This window comes from Macrosteles quadrilineatus, unplaced genomic scaffold (genome assembly GCF_028750875.1).
Source record: "Macrosteles quadrilineatus isolate MER2022 unplaced genomic scaffold, UCM_ALF_1.0 Scaffold_8__2_contigs__length_117827958, whole genome shotgun sequence".
Lineage (NCBI taxonomy): Eukaryota > Metazoa > Arthropoda > Insecta > Hemiptera > Cicadellidae > Macrosteles > Macrosteles quadrilineatus.
Genome location: NW_026542601.1, coordinates 84,757,131 through 84,784,404, shown reverse-complemented (window position 1 = coordinate 84,784,404; position 27,274 = coordinate 84,757,131). Strand labels below are relative to the sequence as shown.

At 34.5% G+C, this 27,274-nt stretch overlaps 1 protein-coding gene across 2 annotated transcripts in view; it reads right to left on the bottom strand.

Annotated features, from left to right (window-relative positions):
- LOC128999731 (serine/threonine-protein kinase 26-like) overlaps positions 1 to 27,274 on the bottom strand; it is a 140,525-nt gene that overhangs the window by 86,260 nt on the left and 26,991 nt on the right. The window contains exon 1 of one of the 2 annotated variants that reach the window (XM_054426382.1): positions 1,159 to 1,453. The exons of the other annotated variant lie outside the window; for it this stretch is intronic. Coding sequence (XP_054282357.1) covers positions 1,159 to 1,251 — 93 coding nt within the window. The 5' untranslated portion in view covers positions 1,252 to 1,453. Of the gene's footprint in view, positions 1 to 1,158; positions 1,454 to 27,274 lie in introns of those variants that run through there. 2 annotated transcript variants of the gene reach the window in all.

Genomic DNA, 27,274 nt, shown 5'->3' with positions numbered 1-27,274 from the left:
TACACTACGTGTACTAAACCGTCATTTTTTTAACAGTTGTTTTACAAACAATACAAACCAGTGTTTTGGCCAATTTCAGAATTCTATTGACAAACTTAGTCACCCCTCCATGATGAATCTATTTGTATAGAATAAATAAGTAAATATTGTCTCTTTTACAGCGTTGGCTCTTTCAATGAAGGATTAAAATAATTTATTGTGTCAATAAACTCAGAAAATCATGCCTCTTTTCCATAGTTTGTTCTTGCTTTCAGGAACAATAGAATTAATTTTATGTAAGAGTAAAATTTTGTTGTCCACCACAAAGGCAACGTGAAGGGTCGCAGGAAAGCTGGAGGGTTTAATTTGGGCGAAGAACGCGGGTGTAAGAGCGGCTCCGTGGGCAGAAAATACGTGACTACTGTCTAATTACACTCACTTGGGGGGACAAGCTCGCCTTTAATGGTCATCTCGTCACAATATAAGCAAAACCCAACTATATTAAGTATTTTTACATTTTTATCTAGTATCCTAGTTAGAAATGATAACCACAAAGCACTAATTCGAAAACGGGGTTAAGCAATAGGGTATTATTAAAATAATCGCTATGGTAAATAAACCCACACTTTTATGTGGACGTTAGAGACTGTTTTTGAAAACGAACCTAACTAACATACTAAATGTTATTATAGCTATCAACCATAGCTTAGTTTTCATAAAATGACATCTTTTTTGCTTTCTCTTTTAACAGACCAATGATAGGAACTTTATGACGATTGTCTCTTGCAGAGTTGCATCAGAACTCGATTGAAGTAGTGACCGGGTGCTTGAAATCGTTAGTTAATTTAGTATAGTAGAAATCTGAGGTAAATACACATTAACTGTAACTAGGCAAATAGTTTTAACTGGGGCATATCCTAAAGGTGTCACCGCTTTGAAATATTAACTCGGTCAATTCTTCGAAAACAATATCAGCAATAACCCCCCTTTATAACAACGTGCCAACACTAAGCCTTGACATTATAGTCTGTATGATTGAATCTGTCTCCTGGCCCTTCGTCTACTTTGGAATGGCTCAGACATTAAACCATTGGCCAGTCCCATGTAGAAGGAGGGGCATGATACAAATTTCATCATACTGAGTATAATACTACGAATTCTCAACAACAATATGCTTACCCAAGTAGTAGTAGTCAATTGGGGCGCGGGGGCGGGGGGGACGGCCACTCGGTTTTGTCGGGAACGGCTGTTGTGGCATTTCGTCAGCACCATGGCTAGCTTCGAGTCGTCCCCGCACCCGCAGATGTAGTAGAGCACCCTCGTGATGGGGCTCCAGCCGTCACCACCGAGTCACTGGTCGGCGTCGTAGCGGTTACGATACACAAACTGTTCCCCACTTTGTCACTGGTTACCGGAGTCACAGTTGTAGTGCTGTTTCATTAGAATGGTCGGGGCAGGAACTGTTCCGCGGTATAGGTTACTTCTGTGTCACTGGTTGGCTTTGTAGCAGTTACGAAAAAGTAACAGTTCCACTTGTAGTGTTCCACCACTGGACGCGGTTAAATCCAAGAAACGTTTTAAAGAACATGTTACAACTAGATGTATCAAATCGAAAGGGTATTTAAATTATTTTAGGTAATTTAGTGTAGGCTACGAGTACTTATATAGTATATCACTATAGGTATTCGTTCAGATGGTTGCAAAATACAAAATTTAGCTCGGTTCTATATTATTTTTCACTCTATAATCGGCTCTTATTTTTAGAAGCAAAATCATATAGTTGTGGGTGTTATGGTATGTAAATTGGAACCTGTCTCCATCCGTCAGTCCCCAGATAGACGGAGGGGGCAGGTTTTACCACGCAGACTATAGTTAAGACCCAATTACTAATTTTTTATGAGTATCCGTGTTGATGTAGCTCTTGTAAAATATTTAGAACGAGTACTTCTCCTTATTACTATACGAATACGGTTTTCAATTTATAAAGGCTGTTCTACACAATCGATTCAAAATAAAATGTCTACAGTTTAAAAATTGTCCTGAAAAATCCGAATTGCGTGTGACATTCCTCAGAGTCTTCAATAACTATATTAACGATCGCGTTGAGAGCACGCTACCTAGTTTCAAATGAGATGGCGAGGAGCCAAAATGTTGGCAAAACCTGACCTCAGCATGCTAATGTAGCATCTGTACCACGGTCAAGGACGGTCGAAAGTGAGCAATTCTTTGCTTTGCCTTGCATTCCGACCAGCCCCACTGATTCATGAGTGTTAAAAGACTTCGGAATAGGCGGAATTGTAATCAGGGTATGAGGGTTCGAATTACCATAAGAAGAACTTACATTAGCAGAAAACACTACTCGTGGTGTCAAATGAATATCACCGACAACGAAAGGAACCTATATCCAAATTAATTTGTTGATGAATATATGGTAATATAACAATTTCCATGCCAAAAGTACCTACTGTATACGTATTTTCCTGGTAATATTTCCCTTGTCATTCATTGTGCAATTATATTTTAAAGTAAAGACATTCATTCCCTAACCAATTTCACGTTAAACATCCGTTGCAGTACCAAACTTATCAGATACGCCATACCGTATATTATCTGCAATCAATTTTCTGGCATTTTGGGAGTAAAATAACTTTTCCTCATACATTTAGTCAACTTCCAACATCACACGACGATGTATGATTTGCTGCATCTAAAATTGAAGCTACTCGATATAGCAATATCGACTAATCAAAATCAATAAAAAAAAGAAAAAATGTAAACATTTCACTTATTTAATTACTTCCAAATACAAAACTTGTTTCAAACTACTGTATCTACATATCGATTCCTCCCCCGTACCGATGACTAACTATCGATATAAAAATGTGCACCAACCCTAACAACAAACATTTTTAGAGCAAAATGTAGCATATCTGTAAAGGGTAAAAGGTGGTCTTTCAGGAGAAATTCTAGAATTTTTTCATAATTCCCTGACTTTTCCAGGTTTTTCCTGACTGTAACAACCCTTGATAATCAAACCACCCAAGACCGTAATTGTCTGCGTATTATCTCACCATTCTACACATTAACTCTATGAAAGGTTATACAAATCGTAAATAAAATACGATGAAAAAACTTCATCGCAGCTCAAAATTACAAATCTATTTCATCAGAATAGAATGCTATTCCGTCTCAGACGGTATTTAGATGAGACTGCATGCGGGGGAGGTACAGATTACAGCTGAGAAAGCTTTTCTCACTTGACAAAAAGCCATCCATTCTCTGCAGAGAATATTGCTTCTAATGTCCGTCTCTCGGAACTGTCGAACACATTCATTGTTGTGTTTTAGAATAATCTTTACATCTAATCACGGAGATCAACCCTCAAAGTTTGACATCAACCGCATCAAATCTGTTCAACTAATTGAAACATTTTTCTTTTTAGCCTATATTTATCGCTTACATTTTTCAAATTGAAACAAAATCACAATAGGCTCAGGAAATATTTATTATCAAAACCCGTTAATAACTGATTTACACGATTTCCAACCGATCTCACTATTAATTTCCAATGCATATGATGCAAATACGAGAAATTTAGTGAAATAAATTATTATGTATGGTAACACTTTCTAAAGTACCAAAGATAACCCCCATGAGAAACACAACCAAATGAACAGTAATCAATAATTTTTTTTGATGTGTCAGTAAAGGTGTATAATATCGCCAAGTTATAAGTAGGCTAACTGCATATCCGTGTTTAAACAATTAAATAGGCCTACAACCACAACAAAAGCATAAAATGTGGATATAAAATAATCACAATTTCAGTGGAATCAAAAACTAGCACCTAACTTCAAATCCAATGACTAAAATAACTATTCATTTAAAAAAATCCCAATCACGAGATGACAAGTTTCCACTACATCCAAAACTTGTAAAACAATATTTCACACTCCAAAAAATCACTATAAATTATTTTTGACTGGACAAATACAAACTTTTACACCCAATATAGCTTAAGTTCAAATTCACATCAACGTAAAGCCGGTAACATCGGCGAACCCAGGAGCGGATCCCACAGCGCGGTGGCGGCGTCGCGGCGCGTAGCGGCGAACTGACTGTAAGGGTAGACTGTCTATCGACCCCTACACCCCCTTACACCCTACACCTTTACACCTTACACTCAATAAAGGTGAGGTGATAAAGGTGTTCACCTGGTACCCGCATAATCATTTATGTACACATATACGCCAGAGGTTCCACGTTTGTAAAGGTACAAACCCTAAAATCACTCATTGGTCTAGCACGTGGGGTTGAGAATTGCGTCGGGATGTAAAATATAAATAGCCCTGCCACAGCAAACCTGCATACTAAGCTGATTTCCATTTGCTTAATTGGATTTACACTACAATGTCTCCTTAAAAATATTATATTCAAATAGCATTAAATTAACGAGGCTTTGCTGCAATAGTGAGGGTAAATGTGTTTTTTTTTTCATGTTAAAAGTTAGTAAGAATTAAAAATATTCCAAATTTGATCAAAATATGTTCATAAACAAACAAACTACAGCAGTTTACTTATTCTCCATAAGAATAACGTGGAAATTTTAAATTTACAATTTTTTGGAATTTTCTCCGTAACCATTAAGCGCATGATAACGCTTCAATATACTAAATTACTTATTTTTAAGCTCTAGAAAATGGTTTGAAAAAAATTGATGAATGTTATTTTTTTTTGTCAAAAATGGGAAAATCCAATTTTTACCCCATAAACCCCCCCCCCCAAGTCCGATCGTGGTGGTTTCTAAAATGCACGTTTACACGTTTGTACCAAATTTCGTCAAAATCGGATCATTTTCGAGTTATCGTGCTAACGGACACATAATATATAGGTATGAATTTGAACGGATGGTGTTTTTGGCCTCTAGGGACCTCAAAACGAAAAAGTAAATCGGTCCCGGGTCCAGGTCTTACCATGAGTACTACGGTAATAGCTTATTCCCTATATGGGAAATTCGCTAATAGTAGTAAATGGTTTTGAAATGTTACAGGTTTTGACATAGATTGATTTGAAAAGTAATACACGTTTAAAATAATCATTAAACACACAATATTGCAATGGATATTGACACAATTAACTCCGTGGCTTGGTTCTACAATTCCCTATTTCCATAATATAACCAGTATGCATATAATTGTCATCAGAATACGAGTAGAGGCTTCGTGTATATGTCGGCACGTAATAATATGGTCAAGTTGTAGTAGTATGTATATTCTGATTATGCATCTGTGTCCATAATTTAGTCTACTGAATGTAATACTACCCTTATTATACTGAATGAAACAGTGGACGAAATCATCTGTAAAGTAAATGCGAGACGAAGTAATAAAAATGTTTTAAATTGCGAAATAAATTGTTGTAAATAATTAAAGAAATATATCAACGCACTTAAAAGCCCCAATATTTACGGTTATGCAATTTATAATCATTAAATGAGAAAAGGAGGAAATATATTTTGGTTAAACCTTAACCGTTCATCATTAACTCTAATTGTTATTTTCACTACGTATTACATGGAAACAGACCAACTCGATGTAGTGTTTAGATTGTCAAGAAGGAGGATCATTTTAATTCAACTAAAGTAAACTTAAATTAAAAGCGGTTAATTTTCCAAAAACAGTACCATGCAAATTTATTTACTGCAACGGATATGTGCTCTAAAAACAAAACAACACTCATCAAATCGCATCAAAAGGAAAAACACTGCATTCATACTTTTCCATAAATTTACTGACTCAAATAAAAAAGTAAACGAACCAAAACAAGGGTTATCCACTTTGATAACCTGACCCTTGACAAGCGAATAAAGATATAAAATTGCTTTGCACGGGTCGTTGCGGAATGGACTATTCACTTCAATATTATGCAGCAGTTACTGACAGATATGTAATCTTTGCTGACAGTAAGACCATTACCTACCTCAGCAGGCAAGAATATGGTGTTTGACACCATTTTTACCATAAGGGTCATATTTTACCGCAACGGATGTACACAGAGTGTCCCGTAAGTATGATACATTTAGGGATACTTTAAATGGGTCGAAATCCTAAAAAAACGACTCATTAGTGAGATATCCGCCAGTATTGTGATTTAATTTTATATCTTAAAACATTTTACAAATTGTTTATACAGTTATTAACTCATACATTATTTAATAAAAATTATCATCATATATATGTTTTGTTAACAATAAAAAATTGCTTATTTTACGAAACAAGCAAAGAACACTGGTATTTATCATTTTAAATTTGTTATCAAAAAACAGCAATTTTAAATAGATCTAAGAATAATAGCAGAAAATAATGATTTTTCTTTGTCGTTTAGATCACGCAAAATAAGGCCAAGCAGTAAGGACTCTCCTCATTCAGGGTCTAAAATTTGTGATTTCTCAGCTTTTTAATAGTCCATCATTTTAAACTTGTTGTTCGGTAGGAAATTTTAATACAAGGTATAAAAATTGCAATAGCTGCCATTTTTACAAAAATTATTTGTCATGATTATGTTAAATTTATTTAAGTAATTTACGACTCTTTAAAATCGTATCCAAATAGCATACGCAATTGATTATAATTGAATTTAATACTCAAAAAGACAAGACGGCGGATATAAAAGGTATTCTTGACTTTTGTTTTATTTTTACCCATTAATACAGCTATTTCAAATTTTCTTTGTACTTAAGGCCGTCTGTATTTTTTACAAATTTATTAAATTTTTTTTATAAACATCCCTGGAAAAATAAGAAGTTTTCAACATACAAAAAATACGTTTTCCACCAACAACAATACGATGAAGTAGGGTGTATAGGTATGACAATATCGTGGAAAATATTTTACTTAACTTTCAAAAATATCTTCAAACATAAAAAAACAAAACTAAAAAAAAACTCAAAAAAGTCTCAAAAAACTCGTCCCTTCTGTGATGGAGATAGAAACGAAATGCGACTACAATTTTGATGTTTAAAAAGCTAGGCCTAACTGAAATTATCAAATTGTAAATCATAAACAATTTCAAACTAACATATAATCTTATTTTGGAACCAGACATAATTTAAAACTATACTTACAGAATATAGTACTTCTAGATAGGATTATTTGCATACCTGTAAAATAAAATATTGATTCAGTACAAACGACAATTATTAAGTCACAAAAATAACTATGAACACCCCCCTTGTGTCACATTGTCCTGTGTATACTTCCAACACTCTTGGAGATAACAGGGAGTGTTAAAAATATGCAGCTCTGACTAGATAGAACTAAACCACTTAATAATCTAAAAGAAGAAAACTATACTTAGATAGCGCCTCCGTATTTATCCTGTAGTATTACATACCCTACATGCGATTACATAGCGCATACAGGGTCAGCTTAATTGTGAAGAATAAACAAACAGATCAAAAGAGGTTTGAGCACTTTACTTTAATTGAGATCTAAAGTGTCCTTTGATCAAACTGAGCGGCTCCGAAGATCAAAAGACGTACCATCAGACCCGAGCATTTGTTTAGATATCGTTTCAAGAGCATTACAAAATAAGCCCTCGAATCGACAACAGGGTTATAGAAGATCACAAAGACTTTCTCTGTGCGTTGGTTTAAAAAAGTCTACGAAAATCTGGAGACAGTCAAATATGTTTGAGAACTCAAACTAACGATTCCTTAAAGCTTCATTTAGTAGATAGAAACTTCGAGGACATTACCATGGCTTTTGAAACAAGTATAGTCGAAGAACAGTTAAACCAAAAATATACTCTATTAAAGACAAATTGTATTGAAAATTAAACTGCTAGGGGGTTGTGTGTTTTTTACCTTATTTTTAAAAATATTTCTTCATGCTGAGTTACAATTAAAGATGACAAGACAACAGAACAATAATAAACAACAACAATAACAACAAAAATTAGATTAGATTTTAGAGTTAATTAGATGGTGGTTAGACAATAAAAATCGTACTCGATAAACGACCCTTTATGTTTAAATATTCAAAAAACATTGCATATACTTCTCCAACGGGAATACAGAAGAAACATTTAAAGTTATAAAAAATAATGATAAACCCAATTTGAAACACGACCTCCTCTTACAAACTGAAAAATCACATTTAAAGATTATATACTAATCACAAACTAAATTTCTCCACAGATCTTTCACGTGTATTCTTTCTACAAGTTTTTGTACATTATAATTTGTTCTACATTATAATTGTAATACCTACGTAATTTGACACAATTATTAGTATCCCGCACAAATAAATACGACAAAGAAATCTATTGAAAATGGATTTGCTTTGTTGGAAAAAACAAAAGAATTTTAAGGCGCAGTCTGTTTAAAGCGAGTTTTAAGAATCACTTTGACTTAAGTTATTTTCTTTGGCGGAGTTTATTAAATTAATTACTGGCGTTCCTAACAGGCTTTGAGTTTTGACGGACTTTTATTCTTCATTCTTTAACTTTGACCTCGGTTGAAGAATTAAATACTTTGTGTCCCCTCTAGTTGATTCTTTACATTTTCAAGATGCCAATTAAAATATTTTACAATTGATTGTAAATGGTATTCATGCATTTTTAGGATAAAGTAAACACTAAAATCTTGTCAAAATATACATACTAAAAATTACATGAAAAATACTGCATTGGCATTAAATACTTCATAACCTTCTTCAATGTAGTTAGGTACTGAATGCAAAAAAAAAACATTTTATTTAAACCACTTGTCCGAGAAACTGTCAACGTTGCGTTAACCTTACGTGACGTAACGTTCAACGTCGTGCGTTGAAATCAATATTTTTTTACAAACATAAGTTTTCATTTTTAAATAAGCGTAAGTTTTACAAAAACTTATCAAAAACAGCAAATTAACAAAATTTAAAAATATTTAGCTGATTAAAATTATCTTATTATTTACTTTAAAAATCAACTACAATTCTGAAATCGGCAATCAGTTGGTGTTTATTTCAACACACCCCAATACACTTTGCACACGTTTACATCTAAACCTCACACACCACGTTGCATCCCACGAGACAGACATAACATGGTAGAAAGTGCAAGTGTAATGTGTACGGCCAACGCTGCGGTACAGATGTAGTTTGTTGTACATGGCCCACTGCCAGGGACCCCATATTGGTTTTTGTCCCGATGACACAAACTTGGCCGTTTTGTCCCATATTGTGACCCAACTTTGCTCATCGTCGTACTTTAAAAACAATAACGAAAGCCGTTTAACCTCATCAACTGGTGTAACATCACACCATATGGAGTAATTTTGGTAATACCAAAGTAATACATTTGACAATGAATAGATGTAGATATTTAATTTACATGTTTAGGTTATAGCACAGACTTAAACACAAGTTTAGTGGACTTCTTATCTCATTGTTAGGTACGTATTACACTGTATAGTTATTTGTGTAACTAGTGGCACTTTACTGTACACGAAAGAAATGTTTACTCGAGTTTCTCGAGTGCAGCAAAGACAGTTTGCACTCGTGTTGCACATTATTATTTTCCTACAGTTACTACAAAGCCTATAAATGATTAGTCTTTACACTGTACAACACGTTTTTAGGTTAGGTTAAATCCAAACATTTAACGAAATGGGAAACGCTGCTGCAGCTGATCGTAGTCATAATATCTTTAATTGTTGTCAACTTATTTTCAAGCCTACACGGATTACGTGCATGATAAAAGCACGCTGTTTTGTGTTGTTTGGTTGGAATACTGGTGTGAGGCAAAAAAAGCGTGCGGTAAATGTAAATAAATGCAGCAATAAGCAACATTCTGTACTATAATCATCGATGTATAATAACTCTACATATAATCAGTGCAAGGAATTCCACTTAAACGGGTGACAGTAGGAAAAAGTATTTTTCTCGAATATACACCAAAAATCTGAAACTTATTTACATTTACTGTATGTATGTTGTTGCCACTAAGCCCTATTGTAAGAGGAAATTTTCCCCTATTAATTTAGGGCTAATTTGATGATTTGTGCTGACTTTTATGGTATGACTAGGGGACGAGCTATTGTTAATAATTGGATAGTTTTATTCGGTTACACAATGAAGAAACCCCTGATAATACAGCTTAAAACGCACGTCGACTTAGGTGATAATAATCTTTATAAAAGATATAATTAAACACAAAGTTATAATGTTAGAATAATAAATTATAAATACAATCTTTTGAGCGCAAAAACGTTTATACCTCCAGATAAATAACCAATGTGTCGTTAGGAGTTTTGGTTGCTAGGCAACTACAACAATACAATTTAAAAGTTACCACTAACCTGTGCTTTTGAACGTAATGAACATGGTTGCAACTTTATTTACCAGTGCTTTTAGACCTGCCTGAAATAGTATATTACGTTACTAGTCCTGAAAATAAAGACGGTGACACACTATCGATCTTTTCCCCGAACAAGACCCCGAACCGAGCAGGGAGAAGGGAGAAGGGAGGTCGAAGGGAGGATGTTCGATAGTGTGTCACGGGTCCGTACACCGATCAAGACGCCGAACAAGACATCAGGCCGAGCAGGGAGACGAGCGCTCTGGAGGCGGTTTTTTGGCGAAAGATCAAAGAAAAGATCGGTCCGATGTACGGTCCGATGTACGATAGTGTGTCACGGTACATTTTTGCCCCGTACATCGTCGCGAGCGCCGCACCGAGCGGCCGCCTGCGCTAGCATTGATAGTTCCGCGCTCTCACTCGCACACACTCTCTATCTCTCTCCAAACTTCCTTTTGCCGCGCTCGGTAGAATTCGTCTGGTCTTGGTCATGTTCGGGGAAATGTTCGGAGTAAAATTTTGCTGATATTTATCTCCCTTCTCCCTTCTCCCTGCTCGGTTCGGGGTCTTGATCGGGGAAAAGATCGATAGTGTGTCACCGCCTTAAGTGTTTACAGGACGAGTGTGGTCGTTCCCGTGCGAGACGAAGTCGAGTACGGGATTACCATACGAGTCCGGTACACACATTTTGGACGAGTTACGTACGATAGTTTACGCCATACTAATAAATCTGTACAAATCTTTATATATTTCCACCAACTAAAGGATTAAGAATCACTAGTCATAACCTCTCTTAGAGGTTATGTTTTTGTTTATAACCATTCATTGCCACCTAAATACAGTTTAATCAGCTGATTGGTGTCCGGTAAAACTCATTACAGTACAGTAGTAAGCAATGAACCCCCATTTGAATAAGCTGGCGGCAAACAGCTGTTTTCTGGACTAAATCCTTGCGTGGGAAGTTCGTCAATATAGTGTAGTGTGGCGTAAAATTTATTTTAACACATTTTAAGTGTGATAAGTTTTTTTCTTCCCTTTCGTTTTCTCTTAGTGCTTTTGGTGCATTACTAGGTCTATTGTTGTATAATGAATATTTGAATTAAATTACAGTATGTATTTTACTTGCTCTCTCACATAAACTGACTTCCACTATTATGTTAATTAAGTATGCAGACGTTCGTATTACAGGCTATTTCAAATGTATTTAAAATGTAAGCGAAGCAGATATTTATTAGCTACAATAAAATTACAGCAATCGTAAATGTCTTAGCTAAATGCAAAACAAGCTTCGTAAAAGGGTTAAGCGATACAAACAAATCGTCAATAGCAAACGGTGTTGACCTATTTAGTTCTTGAATGAGCTTACTTAACGCAAACTGAGCACTAATAAAGTTTTACTGCAATGGCTAAATAACCAACTTTTACGTTTTTCTCCTTCGTTTAACCTCCACAATAACATGACAGTAAAGTTGACACAAATTCATAAAAAGTATACTATAACTAATAATCAAAGAATTTCTAGAATGTTTTGTTCTTTAAGTAGAAGAATATTTTAATTAAAAGTGTGATTATTTTACCTAGGGTTTAAACGTGTTAATGGGGAACATTTTTAGAAATTTTAATATTCGTTAAACAATTGAAAATTGTCCATAACAAGTCCCTGCAGAATCATAAAATCGCTTTAAAAGCTACAACCCCTACCACTTAAGCGTTCATTTACGTTATTGTTTTCCAATTTGGACAAAACTATTTGAAATTCTAATTTGTACGTGAAGTGTTTATAGTTTTAAAGGACAGGAATATTTAGCCTTAGAACCTTTTAAAACACATTCAAGTATATTGACGAATACTAACATTTAACTGTAAAACGTCACATTTGAAACACAAAATCACAAAGCTATAAATATAAAAACGTTAATTAAATGAAAACAGAGAAATTATAAAAGTTTCTAAAATACAATAGTAATTCACTGTAGAATGTTTCTAAAAATAATTTAGGTAAAGAAAGAAAATATTAAACTAATCAAAACGTCATCACACTTCGGAAGAGAAAAGTAGTTTCATCGGAAATCACTTTGAGCTTACTTTGTTGTGTTAGCTGGAGATAAAAAAAGTCGAGTTTCTCAAGGAAAGGGGGTTTTCTACATTTTATAATAAATATAATATATATGTATAATAGTCATTTAGGAGTGATGGATGTTATACTACCTCATTTTGTGTGTTGCCTTCCACATTACTTCACGAATTGTATACATGAGTAACCTTTATTCCCTCCAAGAAATCCTTTAAGTCGTCATTAATACTTCTGATTGGTTTTTGCAAAGGCATAACAAAACGCAGTAAATGTGTTAAAAAATATTATGTTGAAAACACTTGTTACAACTCTATAAATATCTTTCCAAAGACTCATAACTGTTAGGGTTGCGTAAAACACTTGTTATTATAGTGCAAACCCCCTTTTGCAATGAAATAAGAAAGTTTTTTTGACAAGTAATAACTGGATATTATTTTTCACTTTTTTGTTTCCTTAGAAGTGACATTTTAAAATATCAATATAAAACAACGATTTGCATCCATATGTTACCCATAACATATGGGTCATATGGTCATGTTTATACATGACTTATAAATAAGTACTAGGTACCTTAAAAGAAAATGTAAAAATTCGAATTCCAATAAGTTTTCAAACCCGATAAACTGATAAAATTAACTTATAGGTAATAGTTACGAAACCCAAGCACAAAATATGTGTTAAAACAAGTTTTTAATCTCAAATGTTAACTAAAAGGTAAGCAGCAGAAACTGTTTATATTTAGAATTTCCCGCCAATTTCGCAGCGTAAAGGCAGTAAAGGCGGTAAACACGCCATCACATGCATTGGTTATGAACATTAAGAGCTTACTGCTTTCAGTGCACGGTTGGCTTACAAAAAGAGGATTTTACTTTACACGGAATTACTTTTGCTAAAAGTGTGGATATGAAATCATGTGAAGTGTTGATATTTTAGTTTAGGCCTACACATTGAAGTATATATAGACAAAAATTGAGAATACTGAAAAATGGAGAACTCAGGAATCTGTACAGGCTAGATATTGTATTGTGGTGAGGATAAGTAATAGGTGACTTGGTTATGTAAAAGGCAGAGGGGAGGATGCAGCAATTAGAAGGGTGTGGAGAGGTCTACCAGAAGGTAGGTGCCTATTGGGAATACCACTTGATTATAATGGACGATTTTTACATGATGGCTAGATGTAAGATATAAGCAGATGTCAGAAGAATTCGGAAAGAAGTGGACCTGACGGAAACAGAGGAGGTTAGATACATCTACTTGTTGGCGAGGCCAAAATTTCACTACTTGGATTTGAATGGAGGAGTAAGTAAGTAGGTAAGTTTAGGTGTTAATGGTCTAAGTTCTCTTATTCGTGTAAAAAGTATTTTAATTCTATAATTATTAAATATGTATTTACTACTAAGCCGATTTTTTATTGCTAACATAATAAATTGAAAGTGTAAATTATATAAGTACTAACATGACTTCCCAACATTGTACATCACTTCAAACGTTAAAAGGATCAAGAATAGATAACATCAACAACCTTCAAAGATAACCGTAGTGGTTACTTATTTAATCAATATTATCTTAAAAGTGTTAACTGATAAGTTATATTTATAACACACTCCAGATACTCATCTACACCATACATTTAAGTGCAAAAACTGTAAAGTAAAAGCACATTCGATGTTTAAGAAAATGGCTCTGGCTGTCAAGATAAATTAGTACTAGTTGAAAAACTATAATACAATGTCAAAACCCAAAAATATTGCACACTTACACTAAGTATCAGATAATGTAGTACGCATAGATTATTTTATTCATTTGATTCAATGTGATCTTTGTATACCGAAAACGCCCATCATTCATTTAAATTCCATTTTGTAGCCCCTGAACTGCTTAGTATAAACTAAATTAAAACATACCTCGTCTTGCAGTTCAAATAAATAGTGTCTTTTTCAAACCACTACATGTTTCGCCATGTTGGCATTTTCAAGTGGGTAAACAGAAACATTCTGTCTCAGTCAGTGCCGTGATCGGGTTACAATAAGTGTTGTAGGCCTACATGATAATGTTTCGTTCGTACGTGTCAAATGTATGTACAGTTTTGTGTTTCAATGTAAATTTCTACAATTTGACGAGTCCAATTCGGATATTATAATGTTTCAAGTCTCAATGTTTCTGTTTACCCACTTGAAAATGCCAACATGGCGAAACATGTAGTGGTTTGAAAAAGACACTATTTATTTGAACTGCAAGACGAGGTATGTTTTAATTTAATTCATTTAAAAGCGATTTTTTTACACGAGACCGAAACAAATTGTTATAGGTACATGAAACGTCAACTCCTTTGTAGCGAGAAGTAGAAAAGTGTGAATTGTTTTGCACAAGCTGTCGCAGAAGACGCAATTTGTCACAGAGAATAATTAAAACACTCCAACAGTACAAACTTTTTATATGTTTTACATGCGTTATCAATCATAAGTAAGACAATATTTGCTGATTCAATCCGTGCACGAATATATTATAACTTTATAAGAGCATGAATGCTGGCTCAAACCATTGACTAAGGAAACACCCCTTGTCTGTGCTCAAACGCAGAAAACTCCGAACACTGCATGTATGTAATATTTCTATAGGGACTCGTCAGTTTGAAGTAATGTGAAAAACAATTCAGACTCGTGCCTAGCGTCCTAGGACAAAAAAATAGGGACTCGCTGTGGCCTCTTGGATGGTCGTGCATTAATTGCGCCAAAGAGTTCCTTAATTTCGCCAAACCCTTAAAGGGTTCAAAAAATTCTCCCTAGTTGCAATTAATCCCAAGCCAGGTAGGGGTGACTGGGGTAAGTTTCCGGCAGTAGAAATATCCTTGTTTACGTGTCATCCTAACCTAACCTATATCCTAACCTAATCTAATCTATTCTTACCTATCTAACCTAACATAATCTAACCTATCCTAACCTAACATATTCAATTATACAGACAAAGACGGACAAAGTTGACGCAATTTAGGAATACCCGACTCAGGTCAGTTGGCGTAATTAATACCCGCCCTCTTGGATACCCTAAGTTAAAAGTAACACCTTGTCCGATATACAAAATGTCTGATTATTATATAGTTGTTTTAATACATTTCTAGATGTTTCAATGTCTTACAACACGCTAAAAATAACCCTTTTCTTTCATTGTCCGAATGTTATAAATGTTTTTTATTATTTTAAGTTGCACGCTGAATACAAAAACAGTTAAAATAAATTTCCTTCGACCGTTAGCAGTTATTGCTCTCTCCGAACGAGCTTCCAACAATGTGGATCTAATGAACAACAGACATCTTGCTTGTCGATTATGTAAAATATATCCGCGCATTCCAGACGCATTAATAAACGGATTGTCTTGACAAACAATTCGATTCTACCAAACTCGAATATTATACTGAAGTGCCCTGCTACTCTGTAAATGACATTGAGATGAATGACATATTTTTTCTTGTCCTAAGAAGCTAGACACGAGTCCGAAATTGTTTTTCACATTAATTCAAGCTAGACGCAGGGGTTTTGGCATTATCTTCTACCATTGACTATACAGGGTGAGTTTTTTAAAGTGATCCCATAGCTAACTTTTTAATTACACGACTTAGCACCACACTTTAAATTTGAAACTTGCTCAATTTTAAGTTTCACTCAAGAATACGATTTCAGATTTTTTCATTGTGGCCGCCATTTTCCAATATGGCTGCCAACTTTAAAATTTCTTATGGAACACCCTGTATATTATTTTGTTTTTAGATTTTACTCTAAAAAATAAAACATTTTTGTTCCTGGGGTTTTTTTCAATATCTCTAACGGTTAAGGAGCTACGAGGACTTAAAGTTTTCTTACAAAGTTGCATGAATTCTAAAGCATGTTTTAAAACAATGTTAGTTTTAAGTGTTGTTACTGTTAATACTTAACAATTTGTCCTCCTCGTAGCTCCTTAACTATTAGAGATATTGAAAAAATGTCAAGAACAAAAATGTTTTATTTTTTAGAGTAAAATCTAAAAACAAAATAAAATACAGGGTGTTCCATAAGAAATTTTAAAGTTGGCAGCCATATTGGAAAATGGCAGTCACAATGAAAAAATCTGAAATCGTATTCTTGAGTGAAACTTAAAACTGAGCAAGTTTCAAATTTAAAGTGAGGTGCTAAGTCCTGTAATTAAAAAGTTAGCTATTGGATCACTTTAAAAAACTCACCCTGTATATACCTATAGGTGTATAGGTATATACAGGGTTATGTAGAAGTCAATGCTTCTACATAACACCCAATGGTGATTTGGCGGGGTTTGAACACAGGACCCCACGAACCGAAGTCCCGCACTCTACCACTAGACCAGCTCGCTCCCCCTAACCTAATAACCCTACCTAATAACATTACATAAAGCAAACTCACAACATTTTAATCAAGCAACAAAAATGTTATAGAACATACATTTTTATTCTACTAAAACCCCTTGTAACACCAAAATCGCACATCATAAAACAAAACAATAAAAATATTTGCACCGAGCCATTTGTCCCGCAGCAAACGACGCATTCTTGGCAAGGCACGCCCGTGTGACGTACGGCAGCCCTTTGGCCGTAGAGGGGTGAGGGTTACTCGTCGCTGCCAAATTTACAACCACAAAACAACGTATGTGTTGTTTGCGTGTTAGCTTTTCAGGCGATTTCTCTTATGATTTACAATAGCGTGGTTTTGCATAGCTTGTGTTGCAGGAACAATTTCATAAAACTGAAGTATTGCGTTCGTTGATCGAAACTGTGAAATATTTCACACATGATTGTTTTACAATGTAGTTTTTACTGGATGAGATGTTTTACTGGTCATATGGTAAGGAAACAGCAAGAAAAAAAATTAAAACCAATGCAATAGAATCATATTTAATACTCTTTGGAGGTGGACTTTTGAATTTAGCTTAGTCAATTAAAGTTGATACTCTAAAATTATAATAATATTCGCGGACAATTTAGTCATCACCATCTCTGCTGATAATATTTATATTCTTGCAAACAAATTTAAAGCCATCTACTTGAACGGACACACCATTGACATACCATTCTTATAGACGGTTAATTTTAATTAACGTAGTACTTACAATGAAAACTGTAAGGAACCGAAAGAGAACAAACCCATGACATCTACAAAACCGTTTATTGTAAAAGACGTTGAAATCTTTTCATATCTATTAAGGTAAGCAATACCTTTAGATTTAATTTGAATTGAATCTAGCATTTATAGCATCCAATCGTTGATGAAATAGTGCTGATTTACTAGGCACATATCTGGATCAAACCATTTAGGAGCCATTCACATAGACGGTAGCGTTAGGATGAAAGTGGAAAGTATACAAGTCGTGTGGAAACATTCAGCTCATTTGCATAGTAACCAGTAGCCAGTAGTAGAGAAGTGAATGTGTGATAGTTGTGGGAAAACGACGCCATCTGCTGGATTAGGACTTTGACAACAAATTCAGATTGTGTATGTCAGGGAAACCATACTCATACTATATACCATGTACCAAGGATATTTTAAGTCAATTTATATTTTTAAAATACCTACTTAACATTTGAAATTTAATTTTATTTCGTGAAAGTATTTAAACGCTTTAATATTCCAGAATAGTCATGTAAACTAATAATACATACGTAATCTAACACATACGTTCTACCAGCTTGTCAAACACCATTTATCATGAAAAGCGGTGGGGGAAACTATGATGTTTTATGGGGGAAATCACAAAAGTTGCAAAAAATGTTGAATCATTTTTTGTACAGCAATGGGGGTTGTCTAGTTTTGCTAAGTGTTAAAAGGAATATATCATACACAATTTTAATCTAAATTATTCAAGGAGTTTCTTTGAATAGTAGATTCCTCCGCTATTTTATTGGTTTTATGGAAAATCACAATTAAAAATCGAAATTTAAAAAACAATAATAAACTCTTGGATATACGCATAGATTATTACCCATATAAGCCACGGACCCGGTGTGGTCCGTGGCTTTATAGCCTACATATACAACGCACATAAGAGACAGACAGACATCACCTCGAAAACAACTTTTTCTTGTTTAGAGGGAGCCATAACGGAATATTATAATATACAAAAAAACTCAAAGTCGAAAATTTTGTCAAAACAATACTTTTTGAGAGAAAGAAAATATGAGGCAAAATAGAATATATCCAACATCAAAACGTAATCAATTGCGTTCACGAGAAATCGGCAAACCGAGAAAAATTGTTAATCCACTGTTTGAAATAGAAACACTGTGAACTATATTGAATTGGTTGAAAATTAACTAATTAATTTGAAACTTTTTTCTTTGTGACGGCTATTTTGAGAGAACGGGTGGGTGTAGAAACTCTGTAGAGGTGTCCAAAGAAAGGTCTTGGTCTGCAGATGAGCCATCAAAAGAGAAACATGGAGAATTCCCTCCAGTGGCCTTTAAATTCCCATCCCATGTTATTCTTATGGAGGAAAACGAGGTTTTTGTCACAGCTAATTTGAGAGAACGGCTGGGCGTAGAAACTTGGTAGGGGTGTCTAAAGAAAGGTATTGGTCTGTAGGTGAACCCTCAAAAGAGGAACGAGGTAAATTTCCTTGGGGCTCTGCCCCAGAGGCCTTTAAAGTTCACTCTGCAATTTTGTTTACATTTCGACCATATGGATAATTGTACCCTACTTTTAATGAACCAGCTGTTAATATTAAAATTGTATTCAAAGGTCTACTAAAACTGTCAAGATTAAATGTTTACATTATTATTTGTGATTTTAAATGGATTCTCCACTGCATGGCAAGTTTTTTTTATAGTTTCAACAAAATGATGAATTTATGATACGTTTTAAATGTTTTGTTCAAAAATCTATGCTTTATTGCTCTTAGAAAATTTTTAATTATGAAATAAGTGTGACATATCAATTTCAAAGGAACATATAACTATTCCTTATCGGGTTAGCTTATATATATCGTAAGGTTGGCACTTGCCTTTTTTTCTACTTTCAATCACCATTTATTTTTAAATTCAAGAAAGAACACCTGAGATTCATTTATTGGTGTAAAAGTTTTGGATAATCGGGTTGAAAATTGTGTCATAGATGAGTACGTTGAGGATGAGAGCTGTGTTCAAGTTTTGGAATAGACTAACTACGGAGTATGTTTCATCTATGGTTTTGGTAAAGTAGGTGAACTAATGTCAATTCAGGTATTTAAAATAATGTGTACACAGTTTTTACTTTGATGTACACATGTAGCTAGGTCGAACAACGCATCTAAACTTACAAAACATTCGGAAACACAACAGTGTCATCACATCTCATCGCATTTGCATAATTTGTTACAAAGGCTGGACTAGGTTATGGATTTGGTTCCGCAAATGTTCAAGATTTGTGATAAAATTTTCTACAATTATGGTTCATTCCAATCCACGAAATACATGCACAGCTTTATGTGATCTATATGGCCAAGGCAAAACTACCCCATAAGTTAATGAATTATCAAGTAAGAACAGGATGATTAAATACATGGGTCGATGTGGCAAGAGAAGGGTTTAAAATTGCTGAGATCGAAGTAAGAATGTTACTGCTTTCTGGAGAATCAGATTTTTTTATCATAAAAAAGATGAAGATTTATACTTATAAATCCGGATACAATCTGAATGATTTTCCTAAAGCAGATGGAATTAGTGGTTAGTAATAAATATTGACTTTTTCCGTAACATGATAGACTAATTATATGAACTCATCCTCCCATATAGTGAAAGTGGCTTTGGTATGAAACAAACTCATGAACAAACAATTATAAGACTCCTAAAAAACCTTTTGGGCAACCTTAAGCCGATAAAAAGGTAGGAAATATTGTGTTAAACGAATTCATCAATCACGTTTTTTAGGGAACACAAACGTCATACTTATTATTGCTTATCCTCCCTTCATTTAACTAAGATTTTAACGACTTCACTCTATCCATCGCAGTTAGCTGAATTTACATAAAACCTCAAGATTTACCGTCGATTTCGACGGGGTTCTACTAGTGACAGATAATTATCAAACTCGTGCTAAACGAATATTTATAACACATTTAAAGATACAAAGACTCCTAAAACAATATTATTCATCCCACGAAAAGTGCGCAACAAATTTACCTTAAAACATGTTAAAAGACTCTGATGTACCTCTACCTACTGGTATTTAGAAATAGAAAAAAACACTTTGTGTCATGTTTGATCAAATTTAAATCGTTTCCAGGAGTTACTAAACATTACAAATGTGCTTTACACTATTAAAATCTCCAATACAAAAATTAAAACTCACAATAGACTGGCAAGGTTAATTTTATTAAGAAACTAGATAAATGTTAGGGTGGAAAGATGCAAGTTACAATGCATCGTTAGCCCAGAGCGCTCACAGCTGATCATTCATCATTGTTGTAACGGATTACTTTGTTTGTCACGTAACTGGGAGGAAAAGTCCTGTTACTGACTCAACCTTGTTAATACGTTGATCCATGTCGTGTACGGTGTCAGCATTACAAGGTTTAAAGATGCAAGTTACAATGCATCGTTAGCCCAGAGCGCTCACAGCTGTCCATTCATCATTGTTGTAACGGATTACTTTGTTTGTCACGTAACTGGGAGGAAAAGTCCTGTTACTGACTCAACCTTGTTAATACGTTGATCCATGTCGTGTACGATGTCAGCATTACAAGGTTTAAAGATGCAAGTTACAATGCATCGTTAGCCCAGAGCGCTCACAGCTGATCATTCATCATTGTTGTAACGGATTACTTTGTTTGTCACGTAACTGGGAGGAAAAGTCCTGTTACTGACTCAACCTTGTTAATACGTTGATCCATGTCGTGTACGATGTCAGCATTACAAGGTTTAAAGATGCAAGTTACAATGCATCGTTAGCCCAGAGCGCTCACAGCTGTCCATTCATCATTGTTGTAACGGATTACTTTGTTTGTCACGTAACTGGGAGGAAAAGTCCTGTTACTGACTCAACCTTGTTAATACGTTGATCCATGTCGTGTACGGTGTCAGCATTACAAGGATTTAACATCGTGTCGTAATGTTTCTTTACATACGACCGTTTTTTAAAGTAGCCATTTCAGTTCAGTTCTTAGAATTTAAAAGTTTCTCATAACAGCATTGTTTACTTTCATAACAGCATAGTTTTATTCAAACAACACGGGTAACGAACGGGTCGCCGGAATTTTATCCCCCTGGAATTTTACCCCCTGGGCAAAGCTGACGTCACTATGACGTAGGAACCTGAATGGCCAAAAGTTTGTTCGCGGCCGGAATTTTACCCCCGCGGATTTGGAAGTCTAATGAAAATAGCCAGAGCGTGATTAATTAGATTAGCGACAAAAACCGGAATTTTACCCCCTGCCCATATAACTAGCGTTTAGACAACTAAAGATGTACGGGCCGGATTTTTACCCCCCGGAATTTAACCCCCTGGCCGATTTTAGAAATTAAATGATTTATTTTCTTATTTCTGTTTTTAATTAATTGTAAACATTTCATTATTTAGTAGAATATCTTTATTTATTTATTTTGTAATGAAATGTTCGAAACAATTATCATTAAGTTGATTGTTTATACGTAGTATTAACCAACTGTTGGCTTCAAAAATCGAATCATAATACTAGAATCTCAAAATTAAAATTAAAAACTTGTTCGATTAGTTAATGTTACAAATAAATTAATATACAGTAGGCTACTTAATAATAAAATGTTAACTATAAAATTAAAACAGAATGAAGATAATTAATCATTCTCACTAATTTATATATCTGGCCAGGGGGTAAAATTCCGAGAGTAAAAATCTGGGGGTAAAATTCCGGGGGGTAAAAATCCGGGGGTAAAATTCCGGGGGTAAAAATCCGAGTCGTACACTCTAGGTTTTTATAATTTGATGTGTTCTGATTAAATTCACAACTGTGAAAATATATGTTTAATTCAGCGTTTAATCCATCGAGCTGATGTCGCGAAACTCAAGTTCGCGGCCGGAATTTTACCCCCTGGTTTGTGACGTCACGTTTGCCCAGGGGGTAAAATTCCAGGGGGATAAAAATCCGCTACCCCTAACGAACCAATGAGGTTCAAGGATTGAGGGAGAAGTAAAATAGTAATGATTCGAACTTCTAATCAGCTGTTCAGGCCAATTTAATTATTGAGCGGTGCAATACCACTTTTATTCGTATACAAACAATTGTCTTGGACAGAATTCTATTGAATTCCAAATCAACAAACACAATTGCGTTTTGGACTATCGATCACAAATGATGACAAATGAAGTAACGATGCATTTACCTTGCATGATTGACGATGTGGCGAATAATAAACACAGTTGTGGCAGTAATGAATGGTAACAGTTGCTCCATATTAATGTCATACCGAGTAGTAGAACACTAAAGTATTATGTTTTACTGTGCGAACTGAAAACGCATCAATATTTATCAAAAAGAATAAATATTGAAATTTTATGGTTTTTTTAAAATCGTTCCGCTTTAAAGCAAACATTTTTTAAACACTTAATTCAAGGAGAATACTTTTTGACTTTGTGTGGGCGGAACTATTGAACTGACCTTAATATTTTCTTCGTACAATACGGATAATCAATCTATATGGGATCAAATTAAATTGATGGCTATTTATTTTTAACACACACACAAATCTAAATTCAAACATGTAATTCTTCAAGAATGCACAGAATACTTTTGTTAAGTCTCAAAGGAGCAATAAATTCTTCGCAGCCGTACAGTTCGGAAGGATTTAAAGTGAGCTTCAGTTACTTCGCGTTTAGACAGCTGATATGTTACCCAGACAGCTGTCAAAGTGAGCCCATATTCAAAACACCATCAATCTTGTATCAATTGAGTCGTGAACGGTTCAATATCTCATTTACGTTAGAAGATCACATTACTGTGTATTTTTGTAGCAAGTGTTAACTTTCATATACATTCGAACACAAAATTGGCAAAAAATTTGAGTAAAACCCACGTAAAAGATACACGTAAAATCCTTAATTTTTATAACGAGAAAAATCCTTATAAATCTTTATAAATCTTTTCCTTAAGTTACAAAGATAAATATTTTATCATTTCGTAATACTGAAAAAAGCCGTTTTAATACATGCGTTGCGGGTTTAAAGTAGCTCCTTTACTCCCTAAGGAGTGAAACGCCTTTTTAGTCCCTAGGGAGTAAAAGTCAGCTGATGTAAACTCAGTTGTAAACTCCCGATTGAACAGAGAAATTATGTGATTTCATCGGTTTTAGCCTATTGTTGCTTTCTTTTCAGTTGTTCGACATATCGATATTATAATGGACACTTACACAATCGTAATAAACTACTGTAAATCATCTAATCACTTACTAAACACCTTCTTGTTAATCAGCAAAAATAAAAACATTTTGGTAGTCGTTTTAAGAGGTTATCTTAACATGAAAGAATTTCCTATTTGTAACTTAGTTTGCCAAATCATGTTACAACGTGACGAAAATCATAGTTCATTACACGGGTCGAAAAGAATCACTTTCCGCCCTAGTGATGAATACTATAACATACGTTGTTTACGAAATTGCTAAGCACGCATTTTTTACATGTAGCCTATCAGAACATATTTGTTACATTGTATTCAAAATGTCCATAGACAAACTAAACACACGTAAACTTCCAAAATCGTTACAATTGTGTAGAAAACAAAGACACCGACTCATCCTACTCAATCTCTGACAATACAACGCCTTGACATTTTCACGTGAGTCGCTTCATACAGTTGTTTGCTTTGTGAGACTGACCTTTACAAACAATGACTCCTCCGTCACACAATGTTACAAAGGCATTTCACACTTCAAAGGATAAACACTACTTTTACACTGATAGCACACCAGTCAACAATTAGGGTATGAATGATTATGGGCCAAGGAATTCCTCAATGTTTGACTATGACTAAAAAAAGTCCTTGATTATTTCGCGCTAATTTTAACTTTTTAAACTTTTGTTGGGATTTTTCACCTAAAGAAAAGATACTCAGATCATTAACGGTATGGACTGAAAACACAAAATTAAAGGGAGAGACACATTGTACGTAAATTTTCTTAATCTTTTCTTATTATTCTGTGCTAAAAGGTATCACTAGTAAAAAAGTATCTGTAATACATTTACTCCGTATTCAATAAGTTTTGGCATTTAAAACCATTTACAATATTGGTGTACAGATGGCGATGAACGTCTCTAATTTGAAATGTCTTTAAAATGGAAACCCCTAGTAAAAACTGTTATTTGTTTTAACGGGGTGCTTTCACTGCCTAAACTAATGGTGAACGTCATTAAATTCTGTTAAAAAATACCAATCCTTAATATTCTTAAAGATAGTGGCTAATGAAACATTGTATATGAGAAATCTTACTGTTCAAAATAGTTGAAAACTCCAAATCCTGTCTCACCTGAAAGAAATTTAAAAAATTAGTCGTTATAAAATTTCTATGATAGAAAACAAATACAAAATAAAAAAAACAAGTTAATATTGCAACAATAACAGGCTAAAATCTATCACTACGTCTTATATTGAATATAGTATAAAATAATCTGATCAAGAGCTATTGATATATAACCACTGATTTTCTTGTACGGCTGTAAAGACACTTCTGAACCTTATTCGTTTACCAGAGAAAAAAGACCGAGACGACACTCTCTCTTTACTCTCTTTGTTGCCTTTCTCTATTATTTTGTGGTTTTACGTAACTGGTCAGTATACGAGGAAGGAGTCTGGGTGTCTTTATTTTATTTTGAATGTAAATTTGTCATAGGAAAATATGATCAATACCGTACAACAACTTTCGGTTAGGCCTAAATGCACCAAGAAAACTTCACATAACACTACCCCATGTTAACGACGATGACGTTTAACATGCAGACTCAGATAGAAGATTTAAGGGTGCATTACTGTTGTACAACCCTCGCTGTACCTCTGTAGACTTGTAATGTGTTGGGGCTTGTATTCTGTGTTAGACGTCATTTACTATCATAACATACAGCAGCGAAATCATTTGTCCACCACACTACGAGTATTTTAAATCCAATTGTGATATTACACAATTTTTTGTCGATATACTATATACTATTTGACATTATGAAAAATTAAACCGTGCATTTTGGTGGTATCCTTAAATCAATAGTAATTTAATTTAGTTTAGTTTTTTTAGTATGGTTTAATGTATAACAGGATCAAGTTCGCAACTATACATCCTTTGACGTTGGGCAATGAATAATTGATGCTATCTTAACAAAAGGTATAAGTCTACGTTAAGATAGTAAGAATATCAAGGCCTAGTAGACTGTTTCCGAAAAAAAAACCAAAATGAACACAAAAATATTCCAATGAAGTAGACAAATTCAAATAGTAACTTGTCACAAGAGAAACACCGAGAAATGCCCATAAAAAATTTCAAAATTTTGAAGACTATTCAATTATGTGTGTGTTCATGGTAATGTTCATAAGTACATAACCTTGATACAAAAAAAATTAAGTTTGTCATGAAGGTGCGATAAAGGTAGGCCTAAATATGCAAAACTATCAAATTTATTACTTTTTATTGAAAGTGAGTAAATTATTTAAGTATTTTAAGCATGTGCACAGCGACTGGTATGATTTCCCACAAAGCCCTGATCTAAGTAGCGCACGCGTGTATATGCGGGTGTAGCGGCGAGCTGATAACGTTATCACCTACAGTAAACAGGTCTACTTCCGGTCTCGACACCACTACTTACCTTTACTGATAAACGAACATAGGCTACTTACTTTGTAGCAGGCAGTACACCAAGTGTACATACATAATACAATCGCAAACACCTAAATTAATGCTGAAATATTGTATAATAAATGTGAAAGAGTTTCTCGAAACTCCGCTTGCACATCATGATTCCCGACAAACTATAACCATAGATTAAAAGAAGTAGACAAGTAGTAGTAGTAGTAGGGCCAAAAATTGTTAACACATATTAGGATTGCGTGGGGTATCTGTGTCTATACTCCTTTTATCTATGCTATAACTTACTGCATAACAAGCTTTTGGCAACAATCGTTTTAAAATCAGTCTGTGCTGGAAGCAGGCACGTCAATGGAAAGCTAATTCATATATTTGTTCATGTACACGCCAACCTCATAAACTAGCGATTTTCGCTAACATTCGCGTACAAATAATCTGCTGTTTAATATTTACCACAAAAACCAACTTAGAAACAACGATTTTAGCACATTTTTAAAGATACAAATCAACGGACGTTATCGCAAACCCGATTCTAACAGACCCATAATATATCTAGAGCCCAAAAACATCGTTCACACCGAATGTTACCTTTTAATGCTGCATACTAAATTCTATGCTTAGTTCTTCCTTTATAGTTTTCCCTAAGGATTTAATACACTGAGCTAGAACTGGAGGTAGCACTGACAAGGCAAAGTTGCCTTCTAGTTCTGCTAAATAATCGAGACGATGAAATTTTGCTAGGTTTGTACCAACTAGGGGATCAGCTCATTCAATGGCTCATGACTTGTATGTACAATCTTCGTCCCATAGTCAACATACCATTTTCCAACTAGCTTGAATCTTTTTCAACTTTCTCCAGGTCAACAGCGGGAGACAATTACGGTAATGTGTAATGTGAGAAAACCCACGACAACAGTAAAACCCGGTGAAACCGGCACGGACTTCCGGCTCTTAGGATCAGCTGATGGGAGGATCCGCGCACTTCCGGTCGCCATATTGTTTCAGCTGACTGGTCGCTGTGGCTGTACCGACCACCGACCATCCGACCGATACCGACGCCGTCACGGTACCGATAGTGATACCGATAA